The following is a 26,266-nucleotide window of genomic DNA, read 5'->3' as shown; positions in this document are numbered from 1 at the left end:
AACATACAAAGTCTTTAATGTCCCTAAATTACAATGTGAAACCAAAACTAACCTAATCAATTGTGAACAATGTAACAAAGACATGAGCCTTGGTTCAGTCCATGGTCTGGACTTTCAGGTGTGACAGCACACTTAGAAGAGAAGCTCTGAAAGTGTGTTTTTAAACCGTGTCAAGTTTCCTCTCACATGAGCTTCACTTTGCCAATTATTGGTTTGACTGGTCCTTATTCCTCTGTAGCAAGAAGAAAAATACATAGAGAAACTGGCTGACTAATACAGGTGTGCCTCAAAGCGTGTGTTGCTTGTTCAGGACTGTACAGCGTGCGTGTGTTCATCTCTCCCAGTCTCCTGTGTGGGTGTTGATACGTTGGCCTCCCGTCGCTGTCGAACACTTCACAGAACTCCATCAAAGAGAAGACAGAAGAACAGAAGAGCAGAGAGGGAGGACCACGAGGGAGAGGCATCAAAGGGCGATTCTCTCCACTGTTTCCACATGCTGCAACATCCCAGTGGTAACAGCTGACAAGCCCCTCTATAAACAGCCCGCTCAGATCCTGCCAGCAGGATGCACCCATTCAAACGCATTTCTCTCCCCGGGCCTTGTTTATTGAAGTGATGCTTGGACCGCAGGCCAGCATGAAGGGGCCAAAGAGGTGGGCAGAGTCAAAACAGAGACACAAAGTGAAGGAAAGATTAGGACGAAACTGATTTCTCATCTGACATGGTTTCTTGAAAGCAGCTATAATTTTATAATAATACATGACAATGTAAAAATAAATTCCATCCACATGTTGTGAGGCACATTTTCAATTTGTGAAAAAGACAAGTTCGAAAAGTTTGAACGCCAAATGTGACAAAGCGAAATAGGGAGAGACTCCAGGAATAAATCATGACGTTCATGGAGAATGTGATTATTTGTCTGTCGAGGAATGACAAAATAAAACACAGTCTGTGTGGAGCGACAACGAGACACAGAGGTTTGTATAGGAATCTGTTGACACCAAACGTTTATCTCTACAAACTAACTCCTAATATTCATGAATACACAGATTAGCCTATAGATAATTTTCACATAAACATACAACTCCTCTCAGGGCTCTATAGGGATTTTTTTTTTTTAATACGGATTTGGTTCACTCTGACGGCTCTTATCGGTTTGTGATCGGCCGTAGCGGGCAGCCGATTTCTGAGAAAAGGATCTAAAACCTCACTGTAGGTCCCTGCTCAGCACCAAACAGCAGACAGACACAGCTATGTTGGGAACATAGTGTTCAGCAGCTAAAGAGATATATTTCCCTCAGGAAATGGTTGATGCCAAGAGAGAATGAATGTTGAACTAAGATCCAGCAGATGGACACAAATACAACCTCTGATAAATTATAATGTCGTTAGTTTGTTGACAAGGACACCAGATAAATGGCGTGTTTCCACTGCCAAGGTTCCAAAATAATCACACTGATGATTTTTGTTTGTAACATTCAGGATTTGTACAGGTTTTTTTTCTTCCTAATCCATCTCCAAAGTTTTGTCACCGTTTTAACAATCCAGCAAACACGTGGACAACTTCGGGTTCGACTTTTTCATACATCGCTGCTCTTTGATTCAGTGCAAGCAATGCCGCTGAAAGGCCCGCGAGGATTTCAGGTAAATATTTTGTTGTCAGACGACCAATTGATCTCCAGCCAGGCAGAAAATGTTTTCTTGTCAAAGAGACCGAGGAGAGTGGAGATGTCGTTTCCAGATGTCTCGGTGGATGAGCGTGAACGGGGAGAAAGCCTGTGCTTTGTTTGACTCCGGTGGGTGAAAGGTGTGACGCAACGTCCACGTCCGATCCTCTTCACATCAAAAGGCAAAGACGTGCTTTCCAGTTTTGAGCAACACCTCTGCTTGGCGAGGCAACAGGTTTTTCTCTCCACTGTCATTTCTTAACATCCCCCTCTTCTCCGTGTGTATGCCTCTTTTGTCTGGGCCTGCTTCATGTCTTTCTTTTGCCTCGGGATGGGGGGGGGGGGGGTGAATACGAGAAAGGGCAGAAGTCAGCTCAACAACAAACAAACGGGCATGCTCCTACAAATTCCACTTCTTATTACAACTTCCACTTTCCCTCAAAGGATCCATAATAAAGCCTTTCACAGGTCCAGCTCTTCCGACTCTACTGTGTGTGTGTGTGTGTGTGTGTGTGTGTGTGTGTGTGTGTGTGTGTGTGTGTGTGTGTGTGTCGTCCTGTCACACTTCAAAGATCAAAACGGGCAGACATGACAGAATGAGACTGAGGTGCATTCCTCTCAGGTGATGACAGCAATAATCCACAGGCAGTCTGGATGCAGCCAAGCATGGATGACAAGGTTGGAGTGACACACTGACACACACCGGCACACGTTACCTGAAACCCTCCCATTCGCTTCAGGCCCTGCAATGGAAAAAAAATGTGGGTCATGGGTGAAGACTACAAAGTGTGTTTTGCCGCTGTCACACCAGCACCCACACGCACACACACAAACACACACGTACAAATCTCTGCGTCTTTGGCTCTAATCCTCCCTGTCAGACTTTGTGACAATGTGATCGACAGATAGGGGAGGGGGATGTAGCGTTCAATGTTAAGTGGCAGCGTGACAGCAAAATGACAGTCCTTAGGCAACACACACACAGACACGCACACATAAAGAGCAGTGGCAAAACAATAATCACACAATCCCTTCAATGCTCCTTATCCTTTATTGGTAGCATCACACTGGTGTAGTCTGAATCACAGAAAGGGAAGGGAAAAAAACGAAATAAACACACCATTAATTTATTGTGTTTTCCTAATGATTTTATTTCCAGAGAAAATAATGAAGGTTATAACTCAAAAGTAAATTTCTCCCATAAAAAACAAAGATATGAAGTTGAGCGGATAAAGATAAATAAAGTCATAGTCAATCAAGATAATGAAAAGTATGTGAGTACGTCAGGCTTTAGACACTAATTTAAAATGATGAGTCAAAATATTTAGATCATGAGCCAAACTTATGACAAAGTGTCTCATAATTTCCACTTAGTAAGTCAAACCTTCACTTGGTGTAATAAGTTTGAGTTGGTGTCTCATTATCCTGACATCGTACCTCATCTGTTTAAATGTGCAATAACCTTGGCCACCAGGGGTCTCTCAATAAAAACAATTAAAAAAAGACGTTGTAAAGCAGTGTGGGATCATGGGAGTTGTCTTCACCATCATTGTCGATGAAAATATACTCAATCCGAATCAGGAAACGTATTTGAGTTTTGTTCATGTTAGGCAGGAAACAGCATTGAATAATCGAGATCCATTATGAGTGACCAATACAAACAGTGGAAGGAATAAACAGCTGCCTGGCTAACTGGCTAGCAGCGTGTTTGTTCTTCATTATATGTCGTTTGCCGCAGAAACTACAGCAGAGGCGGGCAGAGCCACGAGTAAAGGAAATATGACGCAATTAAAAATGAAACGTTACCTTGAATTAAATAAGTGATTTCTCTGGGTTTAACATTGTTGGAAACATTTTGGATCCTGTTAAGACACAAGAAAATGTAGTAATATAGTTTAGTTAATGCGATATGAAATTATGTGAAAATACGGGACTATCATGCAAAACAAGATTGCTAGCATGCTAAAGCTAGCATCTGTTTTAAAAAGTGACCATAATACATTGAAATGCTATTAAACTAAGATATTACAATTATTATCTTAATTTTTTTAATCCTTATTAATGGAGAAAATACTACATTTGTGGGTCTCTCTCTCGGCTTGCAGGTGATTTGCAAGGCATTCTGGGTACCCCTAGGTTTGAAGTGAGGGTCTGAAAAATCTCCGTTTATGGAAATTAATATATACGTTTTCAGGCATTGTTAGTATGCATGGGGATGAAAACTGAAACAGAGCCAAAACGCACATGAGGACAGAGATGGTTTTAGTTTGAAAATTCTGTTTCGTATAAGTAACCGTATAATTAGTTTTTTTTCTTCTCATCTGTTTTTTCTGTGTAGCAGAAACCAACTCCCATACAAACCTCAAATCTTCAAAACAAACAACTTCAAACAACAGCGATTTATTTTGAAGATCACTGTTCTCCTCAACCGACATGCGACTTATTTCCTGGAACCTGTAAATCGACTGGGAACGCAAACACCTTTAACAATTCCAGTTCTGGGAGCCGCTGCTCCCTAATACCTTGACGTACACTCTACACACGGGCTGATGTGCCAGAGGTAACACCCTCGTTTGTCACTCTGTCAGAAAAATGGCGGCGGCACTGGTGCTGGTGGGGATATAAAAGAAGGCTAGATCCCTGGATGGAGCCGCCTGGAACAAACGCTGCCTCTGTTTGAGGGAAGAACACAGGAACGGCTTTGATTTATCAACAGCTAATACGTTTGACAGAATTTAAATTCACAAGATCAGAGGTCAAAACAAGGATACACGGTCGGTAGTTACAGTTTGTGAGGTCAATAGTGAAATAAAGAGGAATGTAAGTGTCCTACTTGCCTTCAATGGGCCTTTTGTCTCTTTCTTTTCTCAGTTATGCATAAAGTGGAAGGGGCATCGTGTATTTCTACTTTATGTTGACTGCTTAATGCTTCTGTGAATCGTCAATAATGAGATTATTGTCTGGACAGAGAAAAAAAAAAAAATCAAGAGAGGAACAATTTGAATAGTCAAATAGGAGACACGCACACACACACACAGCACAACCCTCTCTTGTTGTATCTCGCCTCCCCCCTCCGGTCATCGCTTCTCCTCCTGCCAAATCATTCCCACCGAATCCGTTTTGATACGACATCACAGCTCCCCGCAAAGTGAAGATAATCCTTGACATTTTTATCATTCAACCCCCTTTTATTTAGTCTGCGCTCTGCTCTGCCTGTCTTGTTTGCTGATAAAATCTGCCAGCCGATGCAAGCCCCGGCGGATCACACATCAAAAAGGTCCGTTTCCCCCCGGAGGGTGACGGAGTGTCAAAATAATATTCCTCTCTGTGCTCTGGGTGGCAGCCTAATTTAAAAACTTCATTTGATGATTGGAGCCATTTACATGTTGTTGTAAGCTGACTGTAATGACTGGATCGCCTCCTATTCTCATTCACGACATGACAAAATAATTATAATTTTTTAAAAACACACACAATTAGAAATAATACAAATCTGACAGCCATGTGGATGAATATAAGAGCAGATCAAAAACATGTTGGAGATTTTGGCCAGGTTGTGGTGATTAAGTAACTGCAGAAAATCTATGTAGAGTTTATTCTTTTTATATTCAATTAAGAATCAAAAATTGGAAAATATAAAAAGTGACTTCCATTATATTATCAAGTGACATTATCGAAACTGTGTTCGGCCTGTGGCCTGTCTTTCAAAATTATTAGATTTATCATATCAGATTAATAAACAACTTAATAACAAGTAATCTTTTCATTTTCCGGTTTTGGGTTCTCAATTGAATATGGGAAGAACAAATAATACGAACAAAGACAAAAAGATGGATAAAATGAAGATAATACTTTTTAAACATTTGACAAGAGTTTGTTATAAACAACATGAATCCTCTTTAAAATAAATAAGATGAATCAATATGAATATACATATTGTAATATCACAAGTATTTTGGTTAAATCTGGAAATTGGAAGCACATTTAGTTTTCCACTGGTTTTTCCATTGACCTCACTGCTCTTCATTTTACCATTCGTGATGTGACCATCTTGGTCTTCGTCATTGTAAAATGAGCTAAAACAATGACAGTTATGGGAGAAAGCAGCTCTCTGATTGGCTGGACAGGTCAAAACTTTTTGTCCATAACTTTTCTTTTTTCTCTCTGTCTTCCTGGCAGATATGAACTTATGTAAGTAACAGATGAGATGTATTATAAAGTGGAAATGGTTGGAGCCTTTGATGAAACATTCCTGTCTTTTCACAGCACTGTGCAAATTGCACCATGTTGAACACATGTCAGTGAATGAAGGATTGTGAACTCTGTGACTTATGACACTACTGACATCCTCGGAAATTGACACAACAACACCTCTTTTCGGCTGAATTGTCCATATTTATATATGTTGACCTTGTCTACACTACTGCAGAACTTTTTTTTAAAGAGATAATTTCCTCTCCTTTTTACAAAATATCTCCATCCAGACCAGAACATCAAAACGACTACAAACGAGCATGCCGGACCCGAAGATGGCGATAAAGTCTACATTCGATCCGTCAACACCAGAGAGGAACATTGTGAGCATGCTCAGTGAGCTAATTCTCCTGTCAACCGGTAACTTGTCACCTTTGCTGTAGTTGATTGTAATCGCAAAGTAAGCAGTGATGTTATTGTTTCGAAAACAAATTAAAAAAAATCTGCAGGTTGGAAGGTGTTTGTAAAGATCTTCCTTTTAGTGACTTAAAATGCCGGTTTTGTGTCGATGAGCGGCTCAAACACATAGGAAATAATGTGCTAAATATCCGTATTGGGGCGTGGTCACACAAACGTGAATATATCAGGGGGCAACCTTCACCTCCAGTTCTCTTCCAAGCCGTGCAATCGAGGAGGCGGATAAGTCATTTGCTTCCTTTGGCGTGGCAAATCGCAGCGTGGCTTCGCGTGGAGTTGTTGGTGAACCTGCAATATTCGCTTCACATTTGTGTATGTGTGAACGTGTGGACAGGGCGTGAAACAGACTGTGACAAAACTTTACCGTACAGTGAAAGAAAACAAAAAGATGGAGAGTAAGAGGAAGGCAGAAAAATATTTAAAAAAGCATATGTGACCAAAGATCCTCTCCGAGCTTCAGTTCTGACATTCTAATTTAATGATTCATCTCATCTGCCCATGTTAATACAAAACAGTCTCTTTATTTGAGAAAGTCTCATAGTCTTTTACTGTTGGGCCAACGTTCGGGTCTTTCCTGCAATAAGGCACCAATTTTTCCCAACTGCATCAGTGGAATGAACAGCCCCGTCCAGGCCATGGTTTTGATTTTAACAGCACTGAGCACAAACACTATAAATTCACAGACACAAGAGAGTTTTTTTAATAGGCTCTCAACTTTGCAAAGACAATAACTCTCTCAGTTTTACTTTCTCTCCGTCTGAAATGCCTCCACTGTTTGCTGAGGTAGCTGGCAGCACTCAGTACTCGCTCTGACAAGGTGCTTTGAAATACCAATCACCGAGTTTATACAACAGGGAGGGCTCGTAAATGTGTCGAGTGGGGAAATATACAGCGCCCATACTTCATTTTTTTTTTCAGGTAAGGAAGTAGAGTTATGGCCTCGGCCGTGTGTACACCTTACAGTTGATATAATATACGCTCAGTCTTTTTCTGAAACCCATTTATCATGAGCGCGGTGGAGGAAAGTGCTTTTAGTTGTGTTATCCGTGTGACGATCCCCCGTAACCTCTCGCCAACACCACACACATGTATACACAGATACACACACACACACACACACACACACACACACACACACACACACACACACACACACACACATGTGCACGGATACATGAGACACTGAAAACTCATGCAGGCTGGATGTGGCCAAGCTGTGAGTAATTTACAGCACCATTTGGCAGGAAGTGAATAGAAAACTTGCACCTTTACCCACAAAATAACACATTAAAGTGAAAGTCTTTTTTACCAGATGTGTCAGGCTTCTTATTTCAACCCTGCGACCATTTACCTTTCCTGCAGAAGTGACAACTGTAGCTAGAAAGCTAATTGACAAAAGCCTGCTGGACCTTGTTAAGAGTCTTAAATATGCACTTTATTTTACATACAGGATATAAAGCCGAAAGACTCAGAATGTCTTCGACACGACGTTGGTGTCGCATTTGGATGCTCGCTATAGGAAAAACATAATCCAATTCAGAGGTTAGATTTAAGCTGTTGTGTTAGTCGTTTCAAATTATGTTTCGCTGTTATGACAGGAAAGGCCTTGAGGTTGACAACCAAACAGTTTGCCAAGCGTAACACTCTGCAAGGTTTGTGTAGGGTTCACCTATTTAAATTGAAGACTTTTGACTCAGGACCTTTTTAATTTTATATGGAATAAAAATCAATAGCCCATGTTTTTTACAGGTCAAACTTAATTAATTGTTGAAGATAGAATTAATTAAATGAACACAACCTGGGCTCAATTTGTAGTTATTTACCATAGACTTCATATAAAGATGGACGACATGACGGCTCCCCAAAGGTGAGGCCAAAGCGTCTCTATAGGCCCCTGCTGGCTGACTGCAGTATAGGTCATGAACCCTGCCCCCTCCATTCAGTGAATGGGACTTGGGCCAAACTAAAAGGTCAAAACTGTCAAATTTAAATGATTTCTGTCATATAAATTGTTCTTATCACAAACATGTATGTGAATGATTAGTCGATCATGTGTATGGTCGGGACCTTGCTTCCGCTGCTCCATCCACCAATCACGACGCCGGCTTCAAATGTGCAAGATGGCAGTGTTTTGGTATCCGGGATATTTTGGCTTCATTTCTGGATAGCAGGAGGAAGTGGAGACGTGTCGTTCAATCCTTACATACAGTCTATGTTACATACTAAATAACACTTTAAAGGTTGTCAGGTTGGTAACTTTTTATCTTATTTGTTGAAATCGTCCCGACAGCCATCAATCAATAAAGTAATCACGGAAAGTTTGGCTTTTAGCAGTGTAGCCTGCTCTTGCTACCTTTCCCAGGATTTCCTAATCTTTTTACAAGTCGTTATTGCCAATGTGCTGAGTGATACTCTGAGGAAAAAAATGCCTGATCAACATCCTATACGAATATGAGCAGCGGAGATGGTGGGGGTGAAGCAGCAGGAGTTGAACGTTGAAAAAAAAAAAAAAAAAAAAAGTAATCCATACTGATATCCGGCGTAATCTGTATTTATGATTCTGCGGAAAAACTTTGGCTTTATTTCACCCTCTAAAGTTCGTCATACATTTGGAGCTGGAGGGGAAACTGTCCTACTTCAGCAGAAATCTGAGGACAGCGCGGAGAATATTTCACGGCGTGTCAGAGCGCTCCGCACATGGTGAATAATGTTCGACATGACACTGTAATGCTTGTTCAGGTGAAAAACGGTTCCCTCCACAACTTTCTGGGGCAGCGGTAATAATATTCCATGCGAGGGAGGGGATGCATGTGTGAAATATGGCACTACTTCACATTCATGAATTCATCCTGGGGAGATAAATTAGACCCCAGACAATCTAACAGTCTAACTTCCTAAATAGAGCACTCCGTCATCACAAACTAAAAGGAGGTATGGTGGGTGATCAGCAGAATAATTCATGATTCTTTACATTTTGGTGTGGCTTACACATGTTCTCCAGAATTATCCGTGGAACACACCAGTAAATAATCACTATGTACAACAGGAAGACAAAACACTGCTTTAATTTGAAATAATTCCTCATCCTCTCAGCTCTGTGATGTACTGCAATGCAGCCAAACTAGTAACACGAACTGCGTCCTTTATCTTGATCTCCGCCGTCAAATATCACGTGTAACATCAATTGGATTAGGGTGAGGATCATTTGTTTGAAGTTGCATAGCTGATGGGCGCTGATTCACTCGCAGAATAATGGCCTTTTAATTGAGATCTTCCCTCCTTTGTAACATCAAAACCTGACAAGTGCTTTGACAGCAGCTCTTTCTCTCCCCTGCCTCGGTGACTGACAGGCACAGTGCGGTCGCCGCCGTCGCTCTCAGCTTCCTACAGCTGTCACACAACCTGAAACCAGACACCTTTGCCTGCGTGACAAAATTAATGTCCAGCAGAAGTTTGAAATCAAAGCGTTTCTCCCTTTTGAGAAAATGCAGAGTAACTGCAGGGCAGCTTGATTTAAATTCAGGGATGCTGTGCGACATCCATGCTCCCGGGTTTGATTTATTCGTGAAGGCAGAAATACAAATAAAGAAAGCAATCTCATTTACCACCTTCCACTGTTGCCATAGTCTGTTAAACCACAAGTCAAGTGTTATGACAGACTTTGTCTGCTGTGCTGGCATATCTGGAGGGAGAGCAGAGGAGGCGTGTGGTGCGCGCTGAGCGATGACAGATGTGGGACGAACGCTGAAATGCATCTCCACTCTGGAATGGTGTGTTTTGGGCTGGAATGGTTGCAGCTGACCAGTGATTATGCGGCCGTATGCACGCAGGAACACAGCCTATGTTTGGTGTAGTTCACATTTGGGTTTCTAAATGGTGCACGGACCCAGTCCTGACATTTATGAATGAGGGTTGTGCTGAGGGTTAAGTAAATAAAGCCATCAAAATGAGGTGCAGGCGAGGAGGAAAGAGTTTGCCTTCGTCGCTTTCTCTTGGAATCTTTTCATCCCTCTGTTGCTTGATCTGTTTAAATAACTCATTGGGTTTTCTATCAGAGTAACTTATTGAACAGGGTGAATTAATGCGTGACATAGATCCTGGTTCAGCGCTCTGTTAGAGCTAACTGCTCTCCTTTGATTTTATAGACAGGTTCAGGATCAATGGGAATCCAGTATGAGAGCAATTGACTTCTGTGTCGCCCTCTTTCTCATTATTAACACAGGGAATCTGTAAGAATTACAAAATGGCCCAGAGAGGACGTGTTTAATGTGAGCAGACTTTTTGTTTTATGTTGTAACTATTTCTTTATGAGACATTTTAGTTTTACAAAAAAATATATTTTTGGTAGATCAAACATGTGGTATTGTGTTTCCACAATGTTATCATGATACAAATATTAAGAAATTGATGTTATTTCTACCTAAAGATCTTAATGATGCTGAATTGGTACCATAAGTCTGTTCTTATTAATTCTCATTTTTAAATCTTAATAGAAAGCTAGAAAATGTACTCAGTAGAGCACAGACATGTGCTATAGGGGATGTATTCAATCATTTGGGTACATCTACTATAGCGCACTACTGTAGTGTGCAGGCTAATAATTCTGAGCTTTATCAGTGACAGACCAACAGCTTTGTTTATTATTTTCATGCGCAATAAAATTGTAGTATGTGATTTCTTTGATTGTTCAAATTATATCTTCAACTAGAGGGCCGCTCTGAAAGGCTAATTCCCTATCTCACAACATCAGATCAGTGTTTCACATTACTTATTGAGACTGTGGCGACCTGCCATATTCTAAATAGTCTCATTTCTACACTTCTCATAATAACATGGGAGATGTGGTGTTAATTTGGTAACTAGGTGTTTTGCTCCGCTGCTGCAGTATATAGCTGTGTGCAGCGCTATTGTCCATTAAGTTTTTACAGTCCACGCAGTCAGACCTCATAGTTTAAGCTGCAGTTGTGGTCGTACCAGCATGTGGTATCAATGCAGTTCTCTGTCTCTCAAGCAAGAACTTCACTCTCAAGTCTTTGTACGTGTCACTCAGAATCTGTTGCACGTGAAAGCGACCAGCATGCGTGTGCATCTGTACTCCCGCTACCACCATAGATTGAATTCACTCTGTGGGGAACACTTCAAAGATTTGCCCATTTATTTTGATCCGCTCCAAGATTTAATAAACATAACCTCCTTGTCGGAGGTGTATTGAGCTGTACTGGATGCATTTATAATAACTGAATAAAAATGTACCTGATGGTGAAGAAAGTTTGCTTGTCACAATATAAATCACACTTGCACAATACTGTACTATACTGTATATACCTGTACTATACTATACTATAATGTATTTGACTTCATGGTGTAGTTATCAACAGGTTGCCATGTTTGGGGACAAGCTGGTTCCAAACAACCTTGTGGGGTCTATAGACTCGCCCTTGTTGACGTCTATGTAAGCGCAATAATTCCTTATTTAACTTCTTGCATCTGCTCTGTTGACAAGCACAGTTTTCAGTCATTGTTCTGTCACCATGAAAGTTAAGAAACAGTTTGCACGCTCACTTTGCCTGAAGGGAGACAGAGTCACACACACTGCCCAGCTGTCACTAATCATTGCAGGAAATACGGCTATTAAAAGAATCATTCTTGAAGTACTGCTAAAACTAATTACACTAATAAAATGGGGTAAAGGATTATTTTGTTGACAGGATATTGCGATACCTCTCTAGTTTCAGTATAAATCACCAGCACACAGTATTCTTAAAACTTCTTGATTCCTAGTTTTAAGGTTTTTCTAAGCTGCCCTTCCTGTTGTTCCTTCTGCTTTTCCTTCTGTTCCTTCTGAATTTTCAATTTCTGCTTTTAGGGGTTTATTGTTTTCCTACATGCTGGTTCGCTTTGACCAAGGACTCAATAAACTCATCTTTATATTTGTGTATTGTGTAAAAAAGACATTTGTTGTTTATAAAAAGCTGTTAACTTTTAGGGTTGTACATTTGCACTTTTACTTCCTCTGTTCAGCAACGTAGAGATAATTAAACGTTCAGTTCCCTTAATGATAAACTGCAATATCACATCAGCAGTCAAAGATAAAATGAATTTCCCCAAATTCAAGCTAATGTCATTGGTATTTCAATTAATCTATTACCAGACACACATTCCATAATATAGAAACCATATTGTGTTGCCTATTAACATTGACCTTTAGCCTCAAAACCAGAGCCATAAATGTGCTCTGTAGTGAACTTTGAACTTCAGCATCTTCCAAAATATCAGCAGACTTCCTGCTACAATGTTTTTATTTACTTGAATCCTAAATCTTTCATAACCTCTCCGATATCATTTGACCAAGACGGACGTTGGCTTCAGATAAATCTTTGGCATAAGTTCTGACAAATGTGTTCAGGTCTGTTTCAAAGAGGAGGGGGTCAATGGTAAATGATTGCTCAGCTACTGCACGAAGTGAAGGCCGCAGGGAGCAATGGAAAGGTTTGTTTAACCCCTCCAGGGTTGTGCAGTCACAATCAGTTTCCCTGCAACATTCAAGGAAAAGGGCCACCAGATCTCTAAAATACCCCTAAGAGTGAAAACAAATTTTACCACCATAGAAAGAATAAGAACCAATGTCAGTGTGTATATATTTAATGGATGTTGTGTAATAAATTTGCAGGTGAATCAAAAAGGGCTTTGTCTTAGAATATGATCCAACTGACCAGCATGACACCTGATGATAACGTGGCAGATTTTTTGTGATTTTGGAAACAATAGATCTTTGATTTCAGACAGTGGTAGACAAATATTGGTTTGTCATTTCTTACATTCATACTTACAACTATTGACTTTGTTTGGCCGAAATGACAATTTGTCACATGTGGATTTCATCAGTTGTGTCTAACTTGAGTTATTAACAGTGTCTCTAGCTCTCTTGTTCTCAAATGAAAGCCCTCTAATCTATTTAGCCTCTTTGAAAGTGAAAGTATCTTTTACTGGATATGTCAGGCTTCTTATTTCCAGCTAGTAGCTGTAACTTATTTTCATTTAAAATATTTCATATAAGCTGCTCTTGCTGGCACATAGCTAATTAACATACAAAGAATATACATTCTCTCTTATGGATACATGATAGTGAGCTTTTTAGATGCTTGGAATAAATAATTAAATTTGTATGTTGTATTTGTTTCCTGTTGGCAAGAAACAGATATGAAAGTAAAAAGCTCATTAAGCTTGGTAGAAATGGTAGGTTACTATTACAAAGGTTATGTTAGTGGGCTATGCTATGTTATGATATAGTCTATGGAGCAGACAAACATATTCCTTAAGATACTTTTCCTCTTGTATTTTAGTTTGAAAAATAATTTAAAATTCGTATTCTTTAAATACGGGTTATTGGTCTTACTCTAGTCCATGCACGCAGCCTCAACTAAGTACAAATAATCCTAAATCCATGTGATTTGAGAATATAATCAACTTTTCTTCTCCACAATATGAGGAGGGTAGGAATAACGTTTTACTAAAATATAAAGCTGAAATAAAACTATTACATGCAAAGCAGTTAAAGCAAGAAAATTGTGTGTGTGTGTGTGTGTGTGTGTGTGTGTGTGTGTGTGTGTGTGTGTGTGTGTGTGTGTGTGTGTGTGTGTGTGTGTGTGTGTTTTGGGTACACAGTAGCCAGCAGGCAGCTCTGAGTTTTTGGAATCAGATCCTTCACAAAAAGCCAAATCTGGAGGGGTGTGAAAAAACATCTTTGATGTCAGCTGAAATTTCACTGAACAGCAAAGTACAATCTGATTGCAGGCTGGCATCCTCTGGCAGCCTGATTTCTCTGGATCGTTCCACCCACAGGACATGCAAAATGCATCTGTGCTACTGAGAGAGTGTATATTTTTTTGTGAGTCCACGCTCTTGTCTGTGCGTGAACAAAAGAGCGAACATGATTCAAAGGGAAAGTTTATTAGATGGGTTGGCAGACTTAAATATTATTGATTCTATACATTAAGCGAGTTCTATGCATTAACTGACACGCTGTGAAACAGACTAGTTGATGTTTAAGATTAGAAATTCCAGTGATCAATTTCATATTGTATTATGTATTTGATTCTTTGCGTGGTTTTATTAGATGACTGCTTGTGTTTCACTGTAAGCAGCTGTAAAAGTGATAATTAATAATTAATATCCGAAGAGATAGAGGCTGGTGTGTGTCTTTATAGCCTTTCCAAAACCAGAAATACAAGAACAATATTCTTAGAAATCGATAAATGTTGCGTTTGTGTGTTTTCAGTTGTTAACATTAGCATGTCTGGCTAACTAGCTCCCACCACCACAGTGCCATAAACGTCATAGCAAACTGCATATGCAGCACAGACTCCGTTCAGATCCGGTATAACTAGAACCGTCACAGATATCAAGTTCGAATTAATTTGACATGACATGGAATTCATTCGAATAGAATACCCCCATACGCACATGCACGCAATCAGTTTACGTTGAATGTTACGTTGCTCCGCTGGTCTGCTAACAGGTGAGCCCACAGATTTGCATGGTACAGAGATGACAAACAGTCTTTGTCCGTTACTTTGCCATATATATGGCATAAAAAGGGACAGCCCTGGTATTAATGTTCGTCCTGAGTGATCCAGTCACTCGTGGTCAGAGCTAAGTACAGTGTACTTTGCACCCAAAGTCGTCCTCTATGCATCTCTAGATGCGATCCCTCAGAACACATGCGGAGGTAATCTAGAATGCAAGCGGCCACATTCTTTCCCCTGTGTGAACGCAAATGTGTCCTGGGCCACGTGAAGGACCCCTTACTCAGCTGACATCTTCTGACCGCCTACAGTTTCACTATGAATTGTCTTTTTTGGAATAAAAGACCAAATGCTATAGTGAAGACACAACATATGTACTGATGATATACTGTCTTGCTGGGAGTCTTTCAGACCAGGTTTAGTCCATCTCTCACATCTTCCATAGTTTTTCTTTGTGTCGCTGCTTTGATTGTGTTTTGAAGAAGAAAAAGGGAACAAGAAGAAACCAGCTTCATATTAAGCAACAGCAGGAAACAATAATCACTCACACAAACTGTGTCACTGCTTGTTAATGACCAACTTCGAGGCAGGACATGCAGTTAAATAGAGGATCCTTTTGTTTATGGTTGCCTCAGTTTTACTCTGTGTTTGACCTTGTTTGGCTTCTCTGTCTCTCTGCTTTACTGAAGCAACACAACCGACACTCACCATGCGTCACTTTGGACAGAAGTTACATATCATGCACCAGGATGTGATGGGGTTATGATTACAGTCATTACAATATGTTTCAATACAACTTTTGAATGAGAGGAGGAACCTTCATAAACTAAAATGATATTTTATCATACTTGTAGCATATAGATAATGTGTTCAAGTTTTTCTGTTGTGAATAAATAACACACGTGTTTTTGAAGTAGTTAATGCAGCGTCTATATATATATATCTGTTTCTGTATTATAGTAGCCAGTGCACTGGATAAGTCAGACCACTGCTCCTGGTCTCTCTGTTTTCCTCCCAGCCACACAGGGCTGTCTCCTGTACAGCAGTGCAGACTGTGACCTTGTTTCCTGATGAGATGGCGCTCCCACTCTCAGCTTCTTATCACAAATGGGACATTGATGGATGGCTGTGAGTAGCTGTTCTGCTGTTTGGGGCACGAGGTCAAGGCGACAGTTACTTCAACCAAATCTTGTTGTTTTACTTAAGTACTGATTTCATATCTTTAAGAAGGCCTATAACGATTGTAGAAAAGATAATTTTTAAAATAAACAGCATGTTTTGCAGAAACTGTGTTTTTACATAGGTGTTCATTCCTCATCCTTTCTTTCTATTTACATGCGAACCATTGCTTTTGAAGATTAAAGATGCCTCTGGAAGACGTGTACAAATCATCAGCTAATTCACATTATGCAGCCTTTTTGCCCACAGGTAATGAGGGATTAGGGATGATTTCGCACCCTCGATTGAAGCTACAAAGGATTCGCAGAATCAAAGCCCCTCAGACTCTGACTATTTTGGGCTGCTGCTAATAGTTCTTGTCAGCCATAATTTTTAAGTACTTTAACCAATTCATTGTATAATTAGGTTAGCAAAATTAGCTCATTGCAAAGTCAGTCAGCAGGCGGTAATGCAATAAAGTTATTAACATTCCAGATTTATAGAACCATTAATATAGAGCTGATGTGTCTTTATCACATTTTTTCTTCACTGGTAAAAATGGCATTAATTAATAAAAGAAAATAGGCTTGAGTGTGACATGTTCTGTGTATTATCGTTCTCAGTGCAGTAAAAGCCCAAAAACGAATGATCTGCCACTATACATGTCAAATTAAAAGCATTTGAAATTCATAAGTAAGAGATTAAAGAAAATTGTTAATAAGTAGATACTACATGTCTTAATTTAATAATAAAACAACATTCATAAAAGCCTTAAATCTGAACGACAGCTGCTTGTGAATAGTTTTTTCGCTTTTTGACAAGTTCCTAAATTGTCACAGTGAAGATATTTTTCTTCACAACGCAGTGTGGGACACCTTTACAAACAGGTTAGTGAACTTGAGAAGGTTTTTGAATGTAGCATTGAGGAAATATGTGACTTGTCCTGTTTGTTCGTCTGTCGAATACCTTTCTTTCTTTTCGGCTTTGTCCTGTCACTTTCAGTGTAAAGCAGGAAACAACACCCTGCTTTGTATGTGCATGCAATGTGGAAGCAGATTAATGTGAAATAATGTAGGTCGTACAATTTGACATATATAACTACAATATCTGCTCCGCTTTAACCAAATCTTCTGCTGCTTAACTCCACTCACCATGTAGCTGCACATTACACATACTGAATATGGTTTGTTCATTTGATTAACACTAATATGTTGCTAATTCTTATCTGGAGATCCCTGCCCTGTTTAAACGGTAAATTAACACCAAACACAAGCTGTGACATCAATTAAAGAGTTTCTGGAAACGCTACAGAGACTCTGATTCACTGGACACTGCAATGACCTTAAGAAACTCCTTTCAAAAGTAGTGTTTGTTTAAAGAACTCCAAGACTATTCTTACTCAGTATTTTGATATTTTTAGTCACACTAGTGGCATGACCTCAGGGATGGAGATGTCGGTCAGTATACCGGTTTGGTCCAGACCAAAATATCTCAGCAACTGCTGGATAGTTGGCAGTGAAGCTTTTTTCCTTAATCATACCTTACGTTTTGGAACTACAACTCCCATAATTTGGGTGCGTCAAGGGCACAGACGGGAAGTTTACTGTCACATAGAATCTAAGATTTTGTATATCATGCATGTGCGGTCATATTTTGCTGAGTTATGACTCAGAGGACGACACATTTTCATGCACGCCTGAGAATTTGAAAATCTCTGAGCTATGAATTACAAGCAGCTGGACTAGTAAACACTTTTTAGTGTTTGCCCTGCATCTGCTTGTTGACAACGGAGTGAAGGATGACTTGTGTGACCCGATGACTGATTCTCTCTGCTGACTCACTTTGGTTTCTGCATCGTTACCCTCACAAAAGAGCACGTTTTTTAGTTTTAATAAGGCTCACATCCCAGTCCTCTCACATAATCCCTCTCTGTGAAGTTGTCAGTGGACTGTTGGTTTCTGAGAGTTCCTGCTCATGTCTTAGATCTATGTTTCATGTGATGAAAATGATATAATCCTATAAAAGTGGAGTTTTTCACATATTCATGATTGGGTGGTTTCATTTAGACCACGTTTTAGGTGCACTGCAGGGTCATACGTGAAATATTTTATTTTCAACATCATAAAACTGAACTCTGAGATTGAACCTCATGATTTGTAGTCCACAGATTATTTCCTTTGTAGCTTCTTTGTTACTAAACCCCCAAACTCCTGTAAGGTCGTACTTTTCCTTAGTCATTGTTTACAACATTCTGTGATGTTAAGGTGAGTCCATAGACGCTGAAGAGCCACACTATGCTTCTCATGTGCCTCAGTGTCACAGCCTCGCTCGCTAGTTTCTGCCTCCATTTAAGTTTATTAGCAGGGTTTACTGATAGGTCAATAGAGCAGCAGAGGGTCAAGATGAGAATGACCTCTGCATGACCAAAAGTGGCAGACTACTGACAGACCCTGTTTGGCCTTAAACAGGCATGAGAGCAAGTAATTACCAGACACAATTTAAAGGAAATATCTAATGTTTGGCATTGGTCATTGAAATATATTTTAAACTCGCCTTTTAATAATGTATTTACCCCAACATATAAGATATGAATCTTCCTTACATTGTTTATTAGCTGCTTTGATATAGTATTGGTACATGTACAGTATATAAGTGATTCCTGGCCTTTGTATTGTTTGGTATTGACTGTTTATTGGATCAACCTCAAAATGGTGTGTCAGTGTCAAAGGCCGTATATAAAGATGGATCACGCATCTCCACTTATACAGAAATTATATCTCAGATACAAAAGGTTCTGCTTGGTGACCCTTTCAATTTTGGTATGGATCCAGATCAGGCTGCGGATCCAGGAATCTTTTTCACTGTCTTACACACTGAAGTTATTTTTCAACAGTTTCTTTGATTTGTCCGAGTATAATTCATAGATCTTGATGAAAAATATCTGGCATTTTTAGTCGACTGATGTCTGTGAGTTTGTGCAATTTCGTGTGGACCCAAATAAAAAGATCTAGTGAATTCAAATGTGTTTGGTTAGGGGACTGTTGGGCCTTGGCAGAGATACACACGCTACTGAATGCCAGTCTAGTTACCAGCTTGTTTTGCTGTCCCCACACGGCCCCAAAAAAGAAAAAAAAAACATTCAACCCAGGTTTAGTAAGCAGGCTACATCTTAATAAAATACAAAGTTCCACATGTAAAAGAAAAGTCCTTTTCTGATGAACACGTTTAGAAAAATGTATCATCAGCAGAAAGCAGCGCGTGGGTTATGAGTTGTCATATCAGGTTATAGTATATATATGAAAGGGGTGGGTGTGAGGAGAGCGTGGCTCCGCCTTTTACGCACGTCCTCCCCGCCCATGTGATTATGGATGCGGCCACCCAGCGGACACACTGCGCCTGTTCCTCTGCGGAGTCAGTGAGCTGCTGAGGTCCGGACCGGAGACACGCACTGGGACGTTTGCGCACAAGTCTCAGGACTCTCTGTGAAGTGCTGCCGTTTTAAGTGTCTCTTCAGAAAGGACACAGTGTCCGCTTGTTTTACACGCTGCAGTTCACAAGGTGGATTTTGCCTTTTCCTCTTTATTCTTATTTTGATTTGAAGACAATTAATTGGAGTAGGATCCGTGTGGGAGATGAAGACGCAACGGGACTGAGAGGCTTCTCCGTCCTCCGGGACATTTAAGGACGTCCAGCTGTGTTTTGTTTCCTCTCTGGGACATGTCTGGTGTCTGCGTGGATTACAACAACAACAACAGCAACATTTGAACTCTGTTTATCTTGGACGAACAAGTAGTAGCCTGACGCACGGTCCCCGAAAGAAAAGCGCAGCGCCCTCTCCCCAATGAAATATCTCCCTCCTGGATCAGCTCGTGTCAGTAATCGGATCGTGCTCAGTGAGACCCCCGACAGAAGAGACCCTCGTCCCGGTGCAGTGGTCTCCTTGTTGACCCCTCTGGACCCACTCCGTCAGTCGAAGCGGCTTCCGATCCGAGTCCTCAACATGTTGACTGCGCACACTGGACACTTGCTGCACCCGGAATATTTACAGCCCCTGACGTCCGCACCAGTCAGCATCGAGGTATTTACTGTCTCTCACACCGTGTTGCTACTTTTATCTTTTCCACCTTTGCACCACAGTGCTCCTGAGCTCAGAGATGTGGTGAAAATACACAGAGACAGGTCTTAAAGTCCTGACATCAGTTATGGAAACAGAGGAACAGAAATTTAAATTCCCCAGCAGTAGAGAAATGTCCTGTGTATAAATAGCCTTAAATTAATGACTAACCATTTATGTATTTGATTCCACATTCAATGGTGACCTGAATGGTTAAGTAATTAAATAATCATCTGTTTGGCAAAGCAACAAACAAACTCTTACCATGACTCTTGTGTCATTATCGTAAAAAAGTTATATAAATACTGGTCCTTATAATTATATTAACAATCATAATAACCCAACTCGTAGATCTTAATTATACTTTCTAATTAGCCCTGAAAGTCTATGCATGATCACTTGACTGAAAATGAATAAGCGACTTAGATAATTTGCCTAAATTCGAGGATTTGCTGTTGTTCTATATCATCTATGATGAATACAAGTAAAAGTATGGTTGCAGCTACAACGTTTATTTTCATGATCACTCATCTACATATGTCGTATCTTGATTGAAAATGTATTTTGTGAAATGTCAAACAAATTGTTGATGTTGTTGTTGGTGGGGTTTTTTAAACCAGAAAACCCATAAACACTCAATTAAAATTGATAAATGACAAGAATGAACACCAAATCCTTTTATTTGAGTAGCTATGATTCGGGAATAATTGTTATTTTTCATATTGTTTGTGCTTAAAAAAGGATTGACTCAATTAATATAGTTGTAAATTATTTAATTGTTGATCGACTAAGTGATTAATTGGCTAATTGTTTCAGCTCTAAGAAGTCATTTGGGGAAATTTTTTGGGCATGTCTTTTAAAAAAAACTATATTCAGAGATTTTACTGTCTTAAATTCTTAATTGGGATAATAATTATTGGATTAATCAATATGGAAAACCATAGTTGCAGACCTTAAGTTTGCAGACCTACATATGACCACAGAGGACTTCTGTTATTTGGTTTGTGGGTTGTTGTGTTTTTTTTGCATGAAAGACCAAATGTCTCTGGACAGAATAAAGTAAAAGAAATTTAACAGCTAATCACATCTATTTTTGTTGTAGCTGGATGCCAAGAAGAGCCCATTGGCCCTGCTGGCGCAGACCTGTTCTCAGATCGGTAAATCAGACCCTCCATCTTCCTCAAAGCTGGGCTCCTCCGGCAGCCAGGGGGACAAGGAGCCCAGCAGCCGCTCGTCCATCTCCATCCTGAAGCTCAGGGAGCGCCGCCCCTCTGTGGAGGACAAATCCAGCTTCAAGCCCTACAACAAAGGAAGCGGGGACTGTCGCAGGGACGGAGTCACCAGCAGCAGCGATAAAGTTGGGTTCAGAGTGCCCAGCAATAATGCTACCACTAATGGAAATTCAACCAGTGGCCTGCAGTCCTACCCTCCCCACTCTGCCTCACCAGGTTCGAGAGCCAGCAGCGGCTCCCCGTCAGGACAAGCTCAGCAACAGCAGCCGCCTCAGAAACAGAGCCAGTCCCCTGGTGGACAGCCCACGTCACACTGTCAGACGCCCAATAGCGAAGCTGCACATGAGCGGGGCAGTCCCTCCAGCACGAGCAGCAGCAATAATAATCCTCCCAAAAAAGACGCTGATGTAAACAAGGCCGGCTCAGAGAGTCCACACCATGCGAACTCCAGCCACGTTCGAGCCAGCACAAACTGCAGTAATGGCAGCTCTGATGGTTCCAACCATGACGGAGGTAAAGCAGAGTCTGCCCAGTCTAACCTCAGCTCTGGACATATTACACCCATTTCCCCTTACAAGACAAGCCAACCACTCTTCCCCCTGCCCTCATCAAACATGGGCTACCATGGATCTGTAGTTGGGGCGTACGCAGGCTACCCGTCTCAGTTTGTTCCTGGGCTGGACCCAACAAAGTCGGGCCTCAGTGTTGGGAGCATGGGCCTCCCAGGAAAGCACCCGAGCTCCAGCCCTCTCACAGGTTCCTCCCCTCCTTCCCTCATGCAGGGTTTATGCAGGGACCCCTACTGTCTAAGCTACCCAAGTATGTCCCATCTCGGCGGAAGCAACTGCAACTCCTGCATCCACGACCCTTCCTCCAGCCTCAAATCAGGCTTCCCGTTGGTGTATCCCTCCCACCCGCTCCACTCCCTCCACCAAAGCTCCCTGTCATCCAGCGCGTCCGCTGCCCTCTCCCATCCACTCTACACGTACGGCTTCATGCTCCCCAACGACCCCCTGCCTCACGCCTGTAACTGGGTCTCAGCTGGGGGGCCATGCGACAAACGCTTCCCCACTTCAGATGAGCTCCTGGCTCATCTCCGCACACACACAGCACTCTCTGTAGGAATGGACAGTAAGCTGCTCTCTGTTTCCTCCTCTGGACCTGCCTCTTGCCACCTTCACCTCCCCCAGCAGAGCAGTCCGGGCTCCATGCACAGCTCCCTATCGCTCAGGGCTCCTCCGAGTCTGGGTTTAGCTCGCTATCACCCCTACAGTAAGGTCCACCTGCCCCCTGGTCCCCCCTCCATCTCCCTGCACTCTCTGCCCAACACAGGCCCGTACTACCCACATTACGCTCTCTACAGTCAAAGACTTGGATCCGCATCTGCACTGGGATACCAGTGATACTCCATCTGCTCAAACATTTTGAGGAATAGTTTGACGATTTGGAAAATGTGCTTATTCGCTTTCTGGTGGAGAGTTGGATGAGAATATAGCTTCTGCAAAAAATAAGGCTACAATCAGCAACCAGTTAGCTTAGCTTAGCACAGACACTGGAAACAGGGGGAAACTGCTAGCCTGCCTTTGTGCAAATGTAGCAAAATCCACCTCTGAGTTCCTCTAAAGCTTAGTATTTAATGTTTTAAGTTTCAATTTTTTTGCATGTAAAAAACAAGTGTATGCATGTAAAAACTACAGTTTGCAGTTTTACCAGGGACCAGTTTTCAGACGACAAGATGGGCTCACACATAGCCCCTCGTAAAATGGCTGCAACTCAATTTTTGTCATTAATGATTAATCTGCAGATTATGTTCTTCATTAATCGACTAATCACTTAGTCTATAAGAGGAAATTTAAAGGAAAAATCAACTACAACAACTAATCTGTAAATCAACTAATTGTTGCTTCTCTAGAGTTAATTTGTTCCCGACTGTAGTGAGCTTTTACCTGCAGACAGAACCTTTGCGCTAAGCTCACCTGCTGTTGCCTGTAGCTTTATATTTAATGTCCAGACTTGACTGTGGTTTCAGTCTGCTCATCTGATCCTCTGCCACAGAACCAATGAGTGTATTTACCAAGATGTCAAAGTATAACTTAGTCAGTACTTTAATGCGGCAAGTTGCTGCTTCTTGTGACTTCAGACTGGATTTAAGTGGAACTAGGATGAAAGACCAAGTCCTGGATTTTGACTTGAGAGCATCTTCACATTTTCTTTACACATTATATCTGAGGTTTGGTATGTCTAATCAGGGCTCTACCCCTAAGGAACAGAGGACACACGTGGCTGTTGCATGTCTGCACATTGCTCGGATACCTTTGCAACAGACTTGACCGCCCCACAGGTGACTCCTTCTGCACCTTGGGCTCGGCAAATTGATGGTTGGACGCTGTATAATAGCTCCTGGATGTTCAGGGCTCTTGCTGCAAATGACGATGATTAAGAGCAGAAAAATGTCATGCGGCAGGGGGTGGCAATTAGCTGATGTTAGTCTGGCAGCAGTCACCGTCCACCCTGCAAGAGATGCATGTAAGCTCAACACAGCAGACACACGTGACTGTTTATCCAGCCCCACGGTTTCCGATGATTTTCTTTTTGGTTTTTCTCGTGTTTTGTTCCTCCTGAGAAGTTGTATTTATTTAATACTGGGAATCTAGCTTTCATGTTTACCATATAAATCTATTCTCATCTTACAGTCCTCTGAGCAAACATGTGGGAGGCCAGATGACGGGTGTTGAATATATCGTGTCTTAACGCTCCAGAATGAATGTTGAAATCACATCTCTCTCTCTCTCTCTCTCTCTCTCTCTCTCTCTCTCTCTCTCTCTCTGTCTCTGTCTCTGTCTCTTTCTCTTTCTCTTTCTCTTTCTCCCTGCAATCCTGAGCTGTTTTCTTTTCTTTATTTTCAAAGCAAATAAAAAAAAAATGAGATGTGATATTTTTTGTAAAAAAAGAAATGGGGCACCCTGTGGTGGCATCCAGTGAAAGCGGAGGTCATATTTTGTTAAATAAATCACACTGAATATGAATTTTCTCTTGTCTTCATTTCTGAGTTTGTCAGTTTTTCACCAGACGGAGGAGTTGGAATCTACAGCAAACATCTGTTGCTTGTCACATATTCAGGGCAGAGGAGCCCACTACTGGCTGTGGTGACACACTGAACTTATACTTTATACATAAAATCATGATGGGAGATGTAGTCATCATCAAGTGGACCAATATCACTAAGTCATTATAATGTATTTATCATTATATTTTAGAACCTATACATTTTCTATAAGATATAAATATGTAGGTGTATATTTATAGGCAAAAAGTTGTGATTTAATATATGTCTGTGTGTGTGTGTGTGTGTGTGTGTGTGTGTGTGTGTGTGTGTGTGTGTGTGTGTGTATGTGTGTGTGTGTGTTTGTTTTGCAAAGCAAACCAACAAATGAGACAAAAAACAAACATAAATCAGAAATAAAATTAAATAGAAAATGTAAATAAACAAAAACAATGAACAAATAAATGGTATAATACACAGTACGGTATATGATTCACACTAATAGAGTTGCATTATGACACACTATTTTGTAAATGTTTTTGCTCATAGTTTCATCATCATTTTAAGTGTATTTGTTTTCTCTTTCTCTTTCAATCTAATAATACAGTTCTCAATATGAATTCAATCTTTGTCTATAGGATGTGTGGTTCCTCTTCACCTGTATCTGCTGTATTTAGATCAGATAAATATTTCTTCAGAAAGCTTAGCTCACTACAAAATGTCTTTGAATCTGTCTGAGCTCTTTAACCAGCTCTGGCAGTCGACGTCACTCTACCTTTCGGGGGGGGTAAAGTGTTGAAATAGTGAAAGGAAGACGTAAACGTTTGTCAGTAAACATGTCAGGGAGGTTTTAGCAGTGAGTGGATCTGTACAGCTCTACTCTATTTTTACGGTGAAAGAATCACATGATTGATGACTCGGGGTGTGCTTTACTTCCGCTAATTTTTCATCGTGTCGACAATGAGATTGTAAGCAGACCAGAGGGCTACGGCCCACATTCCTGTGTTCTGCAGTGAAAGCAGCGTCACCTTAAAGTAACAGCATCCTAATGTAATGGATTTAGTGTTATTAAAGAAAAAAACCAATGCAAAGGCAGAATGGAAAAGTCTAATCGAATGTGCGTTAGTGTGCATAATAATTGACATAGTCAGTATACATATTTAAAGAAAGGTAAAGCAAGTTCTGCAAAGAGCATAAATAGAAAAATGAAAATATTCCACAGTGAGTATTACCCCTAAAATAAGGCACAGCAATACGAACCAGCACACTGAGGCAGCCATCCACAGCATCAGGTAAACACACAGTAGGATCATGATAAGCATCAGAGCCAAAGTGCTGCTTCCCCTGTGTGTTCAAGACGAAGCCCTCCTGACAAGTCGCTCGAGTTACCATGGCTACCGCATGATTGGCAGCGGTAATATGCCATTTCCCCGCAACATGACACTACGACACCCTTGGCGAAGTATAGATGACCCACGCTGGTCACTCAGAACTCTGACAAGGGACCCACCGGGGTCAAAACAGCCCGTCCCCGCTGTAACAAGAGAAAGTGCTCCTGTTTCATCGCTCCGAGATGCTGTTGTGGGGTGGCCAATTTCGGCAGGAGGGCACCAGATCCTCTAGGCCCACTCTGGAGGTTTCATGTTGCCAATATGTCCCAGAAACACACACACACACACACACTTAGTTTATTAAGTAGAGGAAATGTGTTTGATGCTTTCCATTCATTCCCGATCAGTTGTTCTGTTTCAGTGTGCTTTTGCTTTCAAGTATTTCAGCTGTGTTCCCTGTGGCAAGGGTTTGAAGTACAGTGTTGAATTTGGATGACAAAATGAAAACTTTAAGTTTAATTAAAG

At 41.0% G+C, this 26,266-nt stretch overlaps 1 protein-coding gene and 1 long non-coding RNA gene across 2 annotated transcripts in view; one reads left to right on the top strand and one right to left on the bottom strand.

The window, feature by feature from the left end:
• Positions 1-26,266, bottom strand: part of LOC117771270 — a 144,755-nt gene that overhangs the window by 16,881 nt on the left and 101,608 nt on the right. The window lies entirely within an intron of this gene.
• Positions 19,438-24,393, top strand: LOC117771260 (zinc finger protein 703-like). Its single transcript, XM_034601424.1, has 2 exons — positions 19,438-20,099; positions 21,238-24,393. Exons 1-2 carry the CDS (start codon positions 19,863-19,865, stop codon positions 22,768-22,770), a joined length of 1,770 nt encoding a protein of 589 aa, XP_034457315.1. The 5' UTR covers positions 19,438-19,862; the 3' UTR covers positions 22,771-24,393.

The sequence above is a fragment of the Hippoglossus hippoglossus genome, chromosome 12 (genome assembly GCF_009819705.1).
Source record: "Hippoglossus hippoglossus isolate fHipHip1 chromosome 12, fHipHip1.pri, whole genome shotgun sequence".
Lineage (NCBI taxonomy): Eukaryota > Metazoa > Chordata > Actinopteri > Pleuronectiformes > Pleuronectidae > Hippoglossus > Hippoglossus hippoglossus.
The sequence above is the reverse complement of the archived record's forward strand: the minus strand, read 5'-3'. Positions and strand labels throughout refer to the sequence as shown.

Coding starts and splice junctions, on each gene's coding strand:
- LOC117771260 (XM_034601424.1), top strand. CDS start 19,863: ATGAAATATCTCCCTCCTGGATCAGCTCGTGTCAGTAATCGGATCGTG. Junction 20,100..21,237: donor CCGCACCAGTCAGCATCGAG/GTATTTACTGTC, acceptor TTTTTGTTGTAG/CTGGATGCCAAGAAGAGCCC.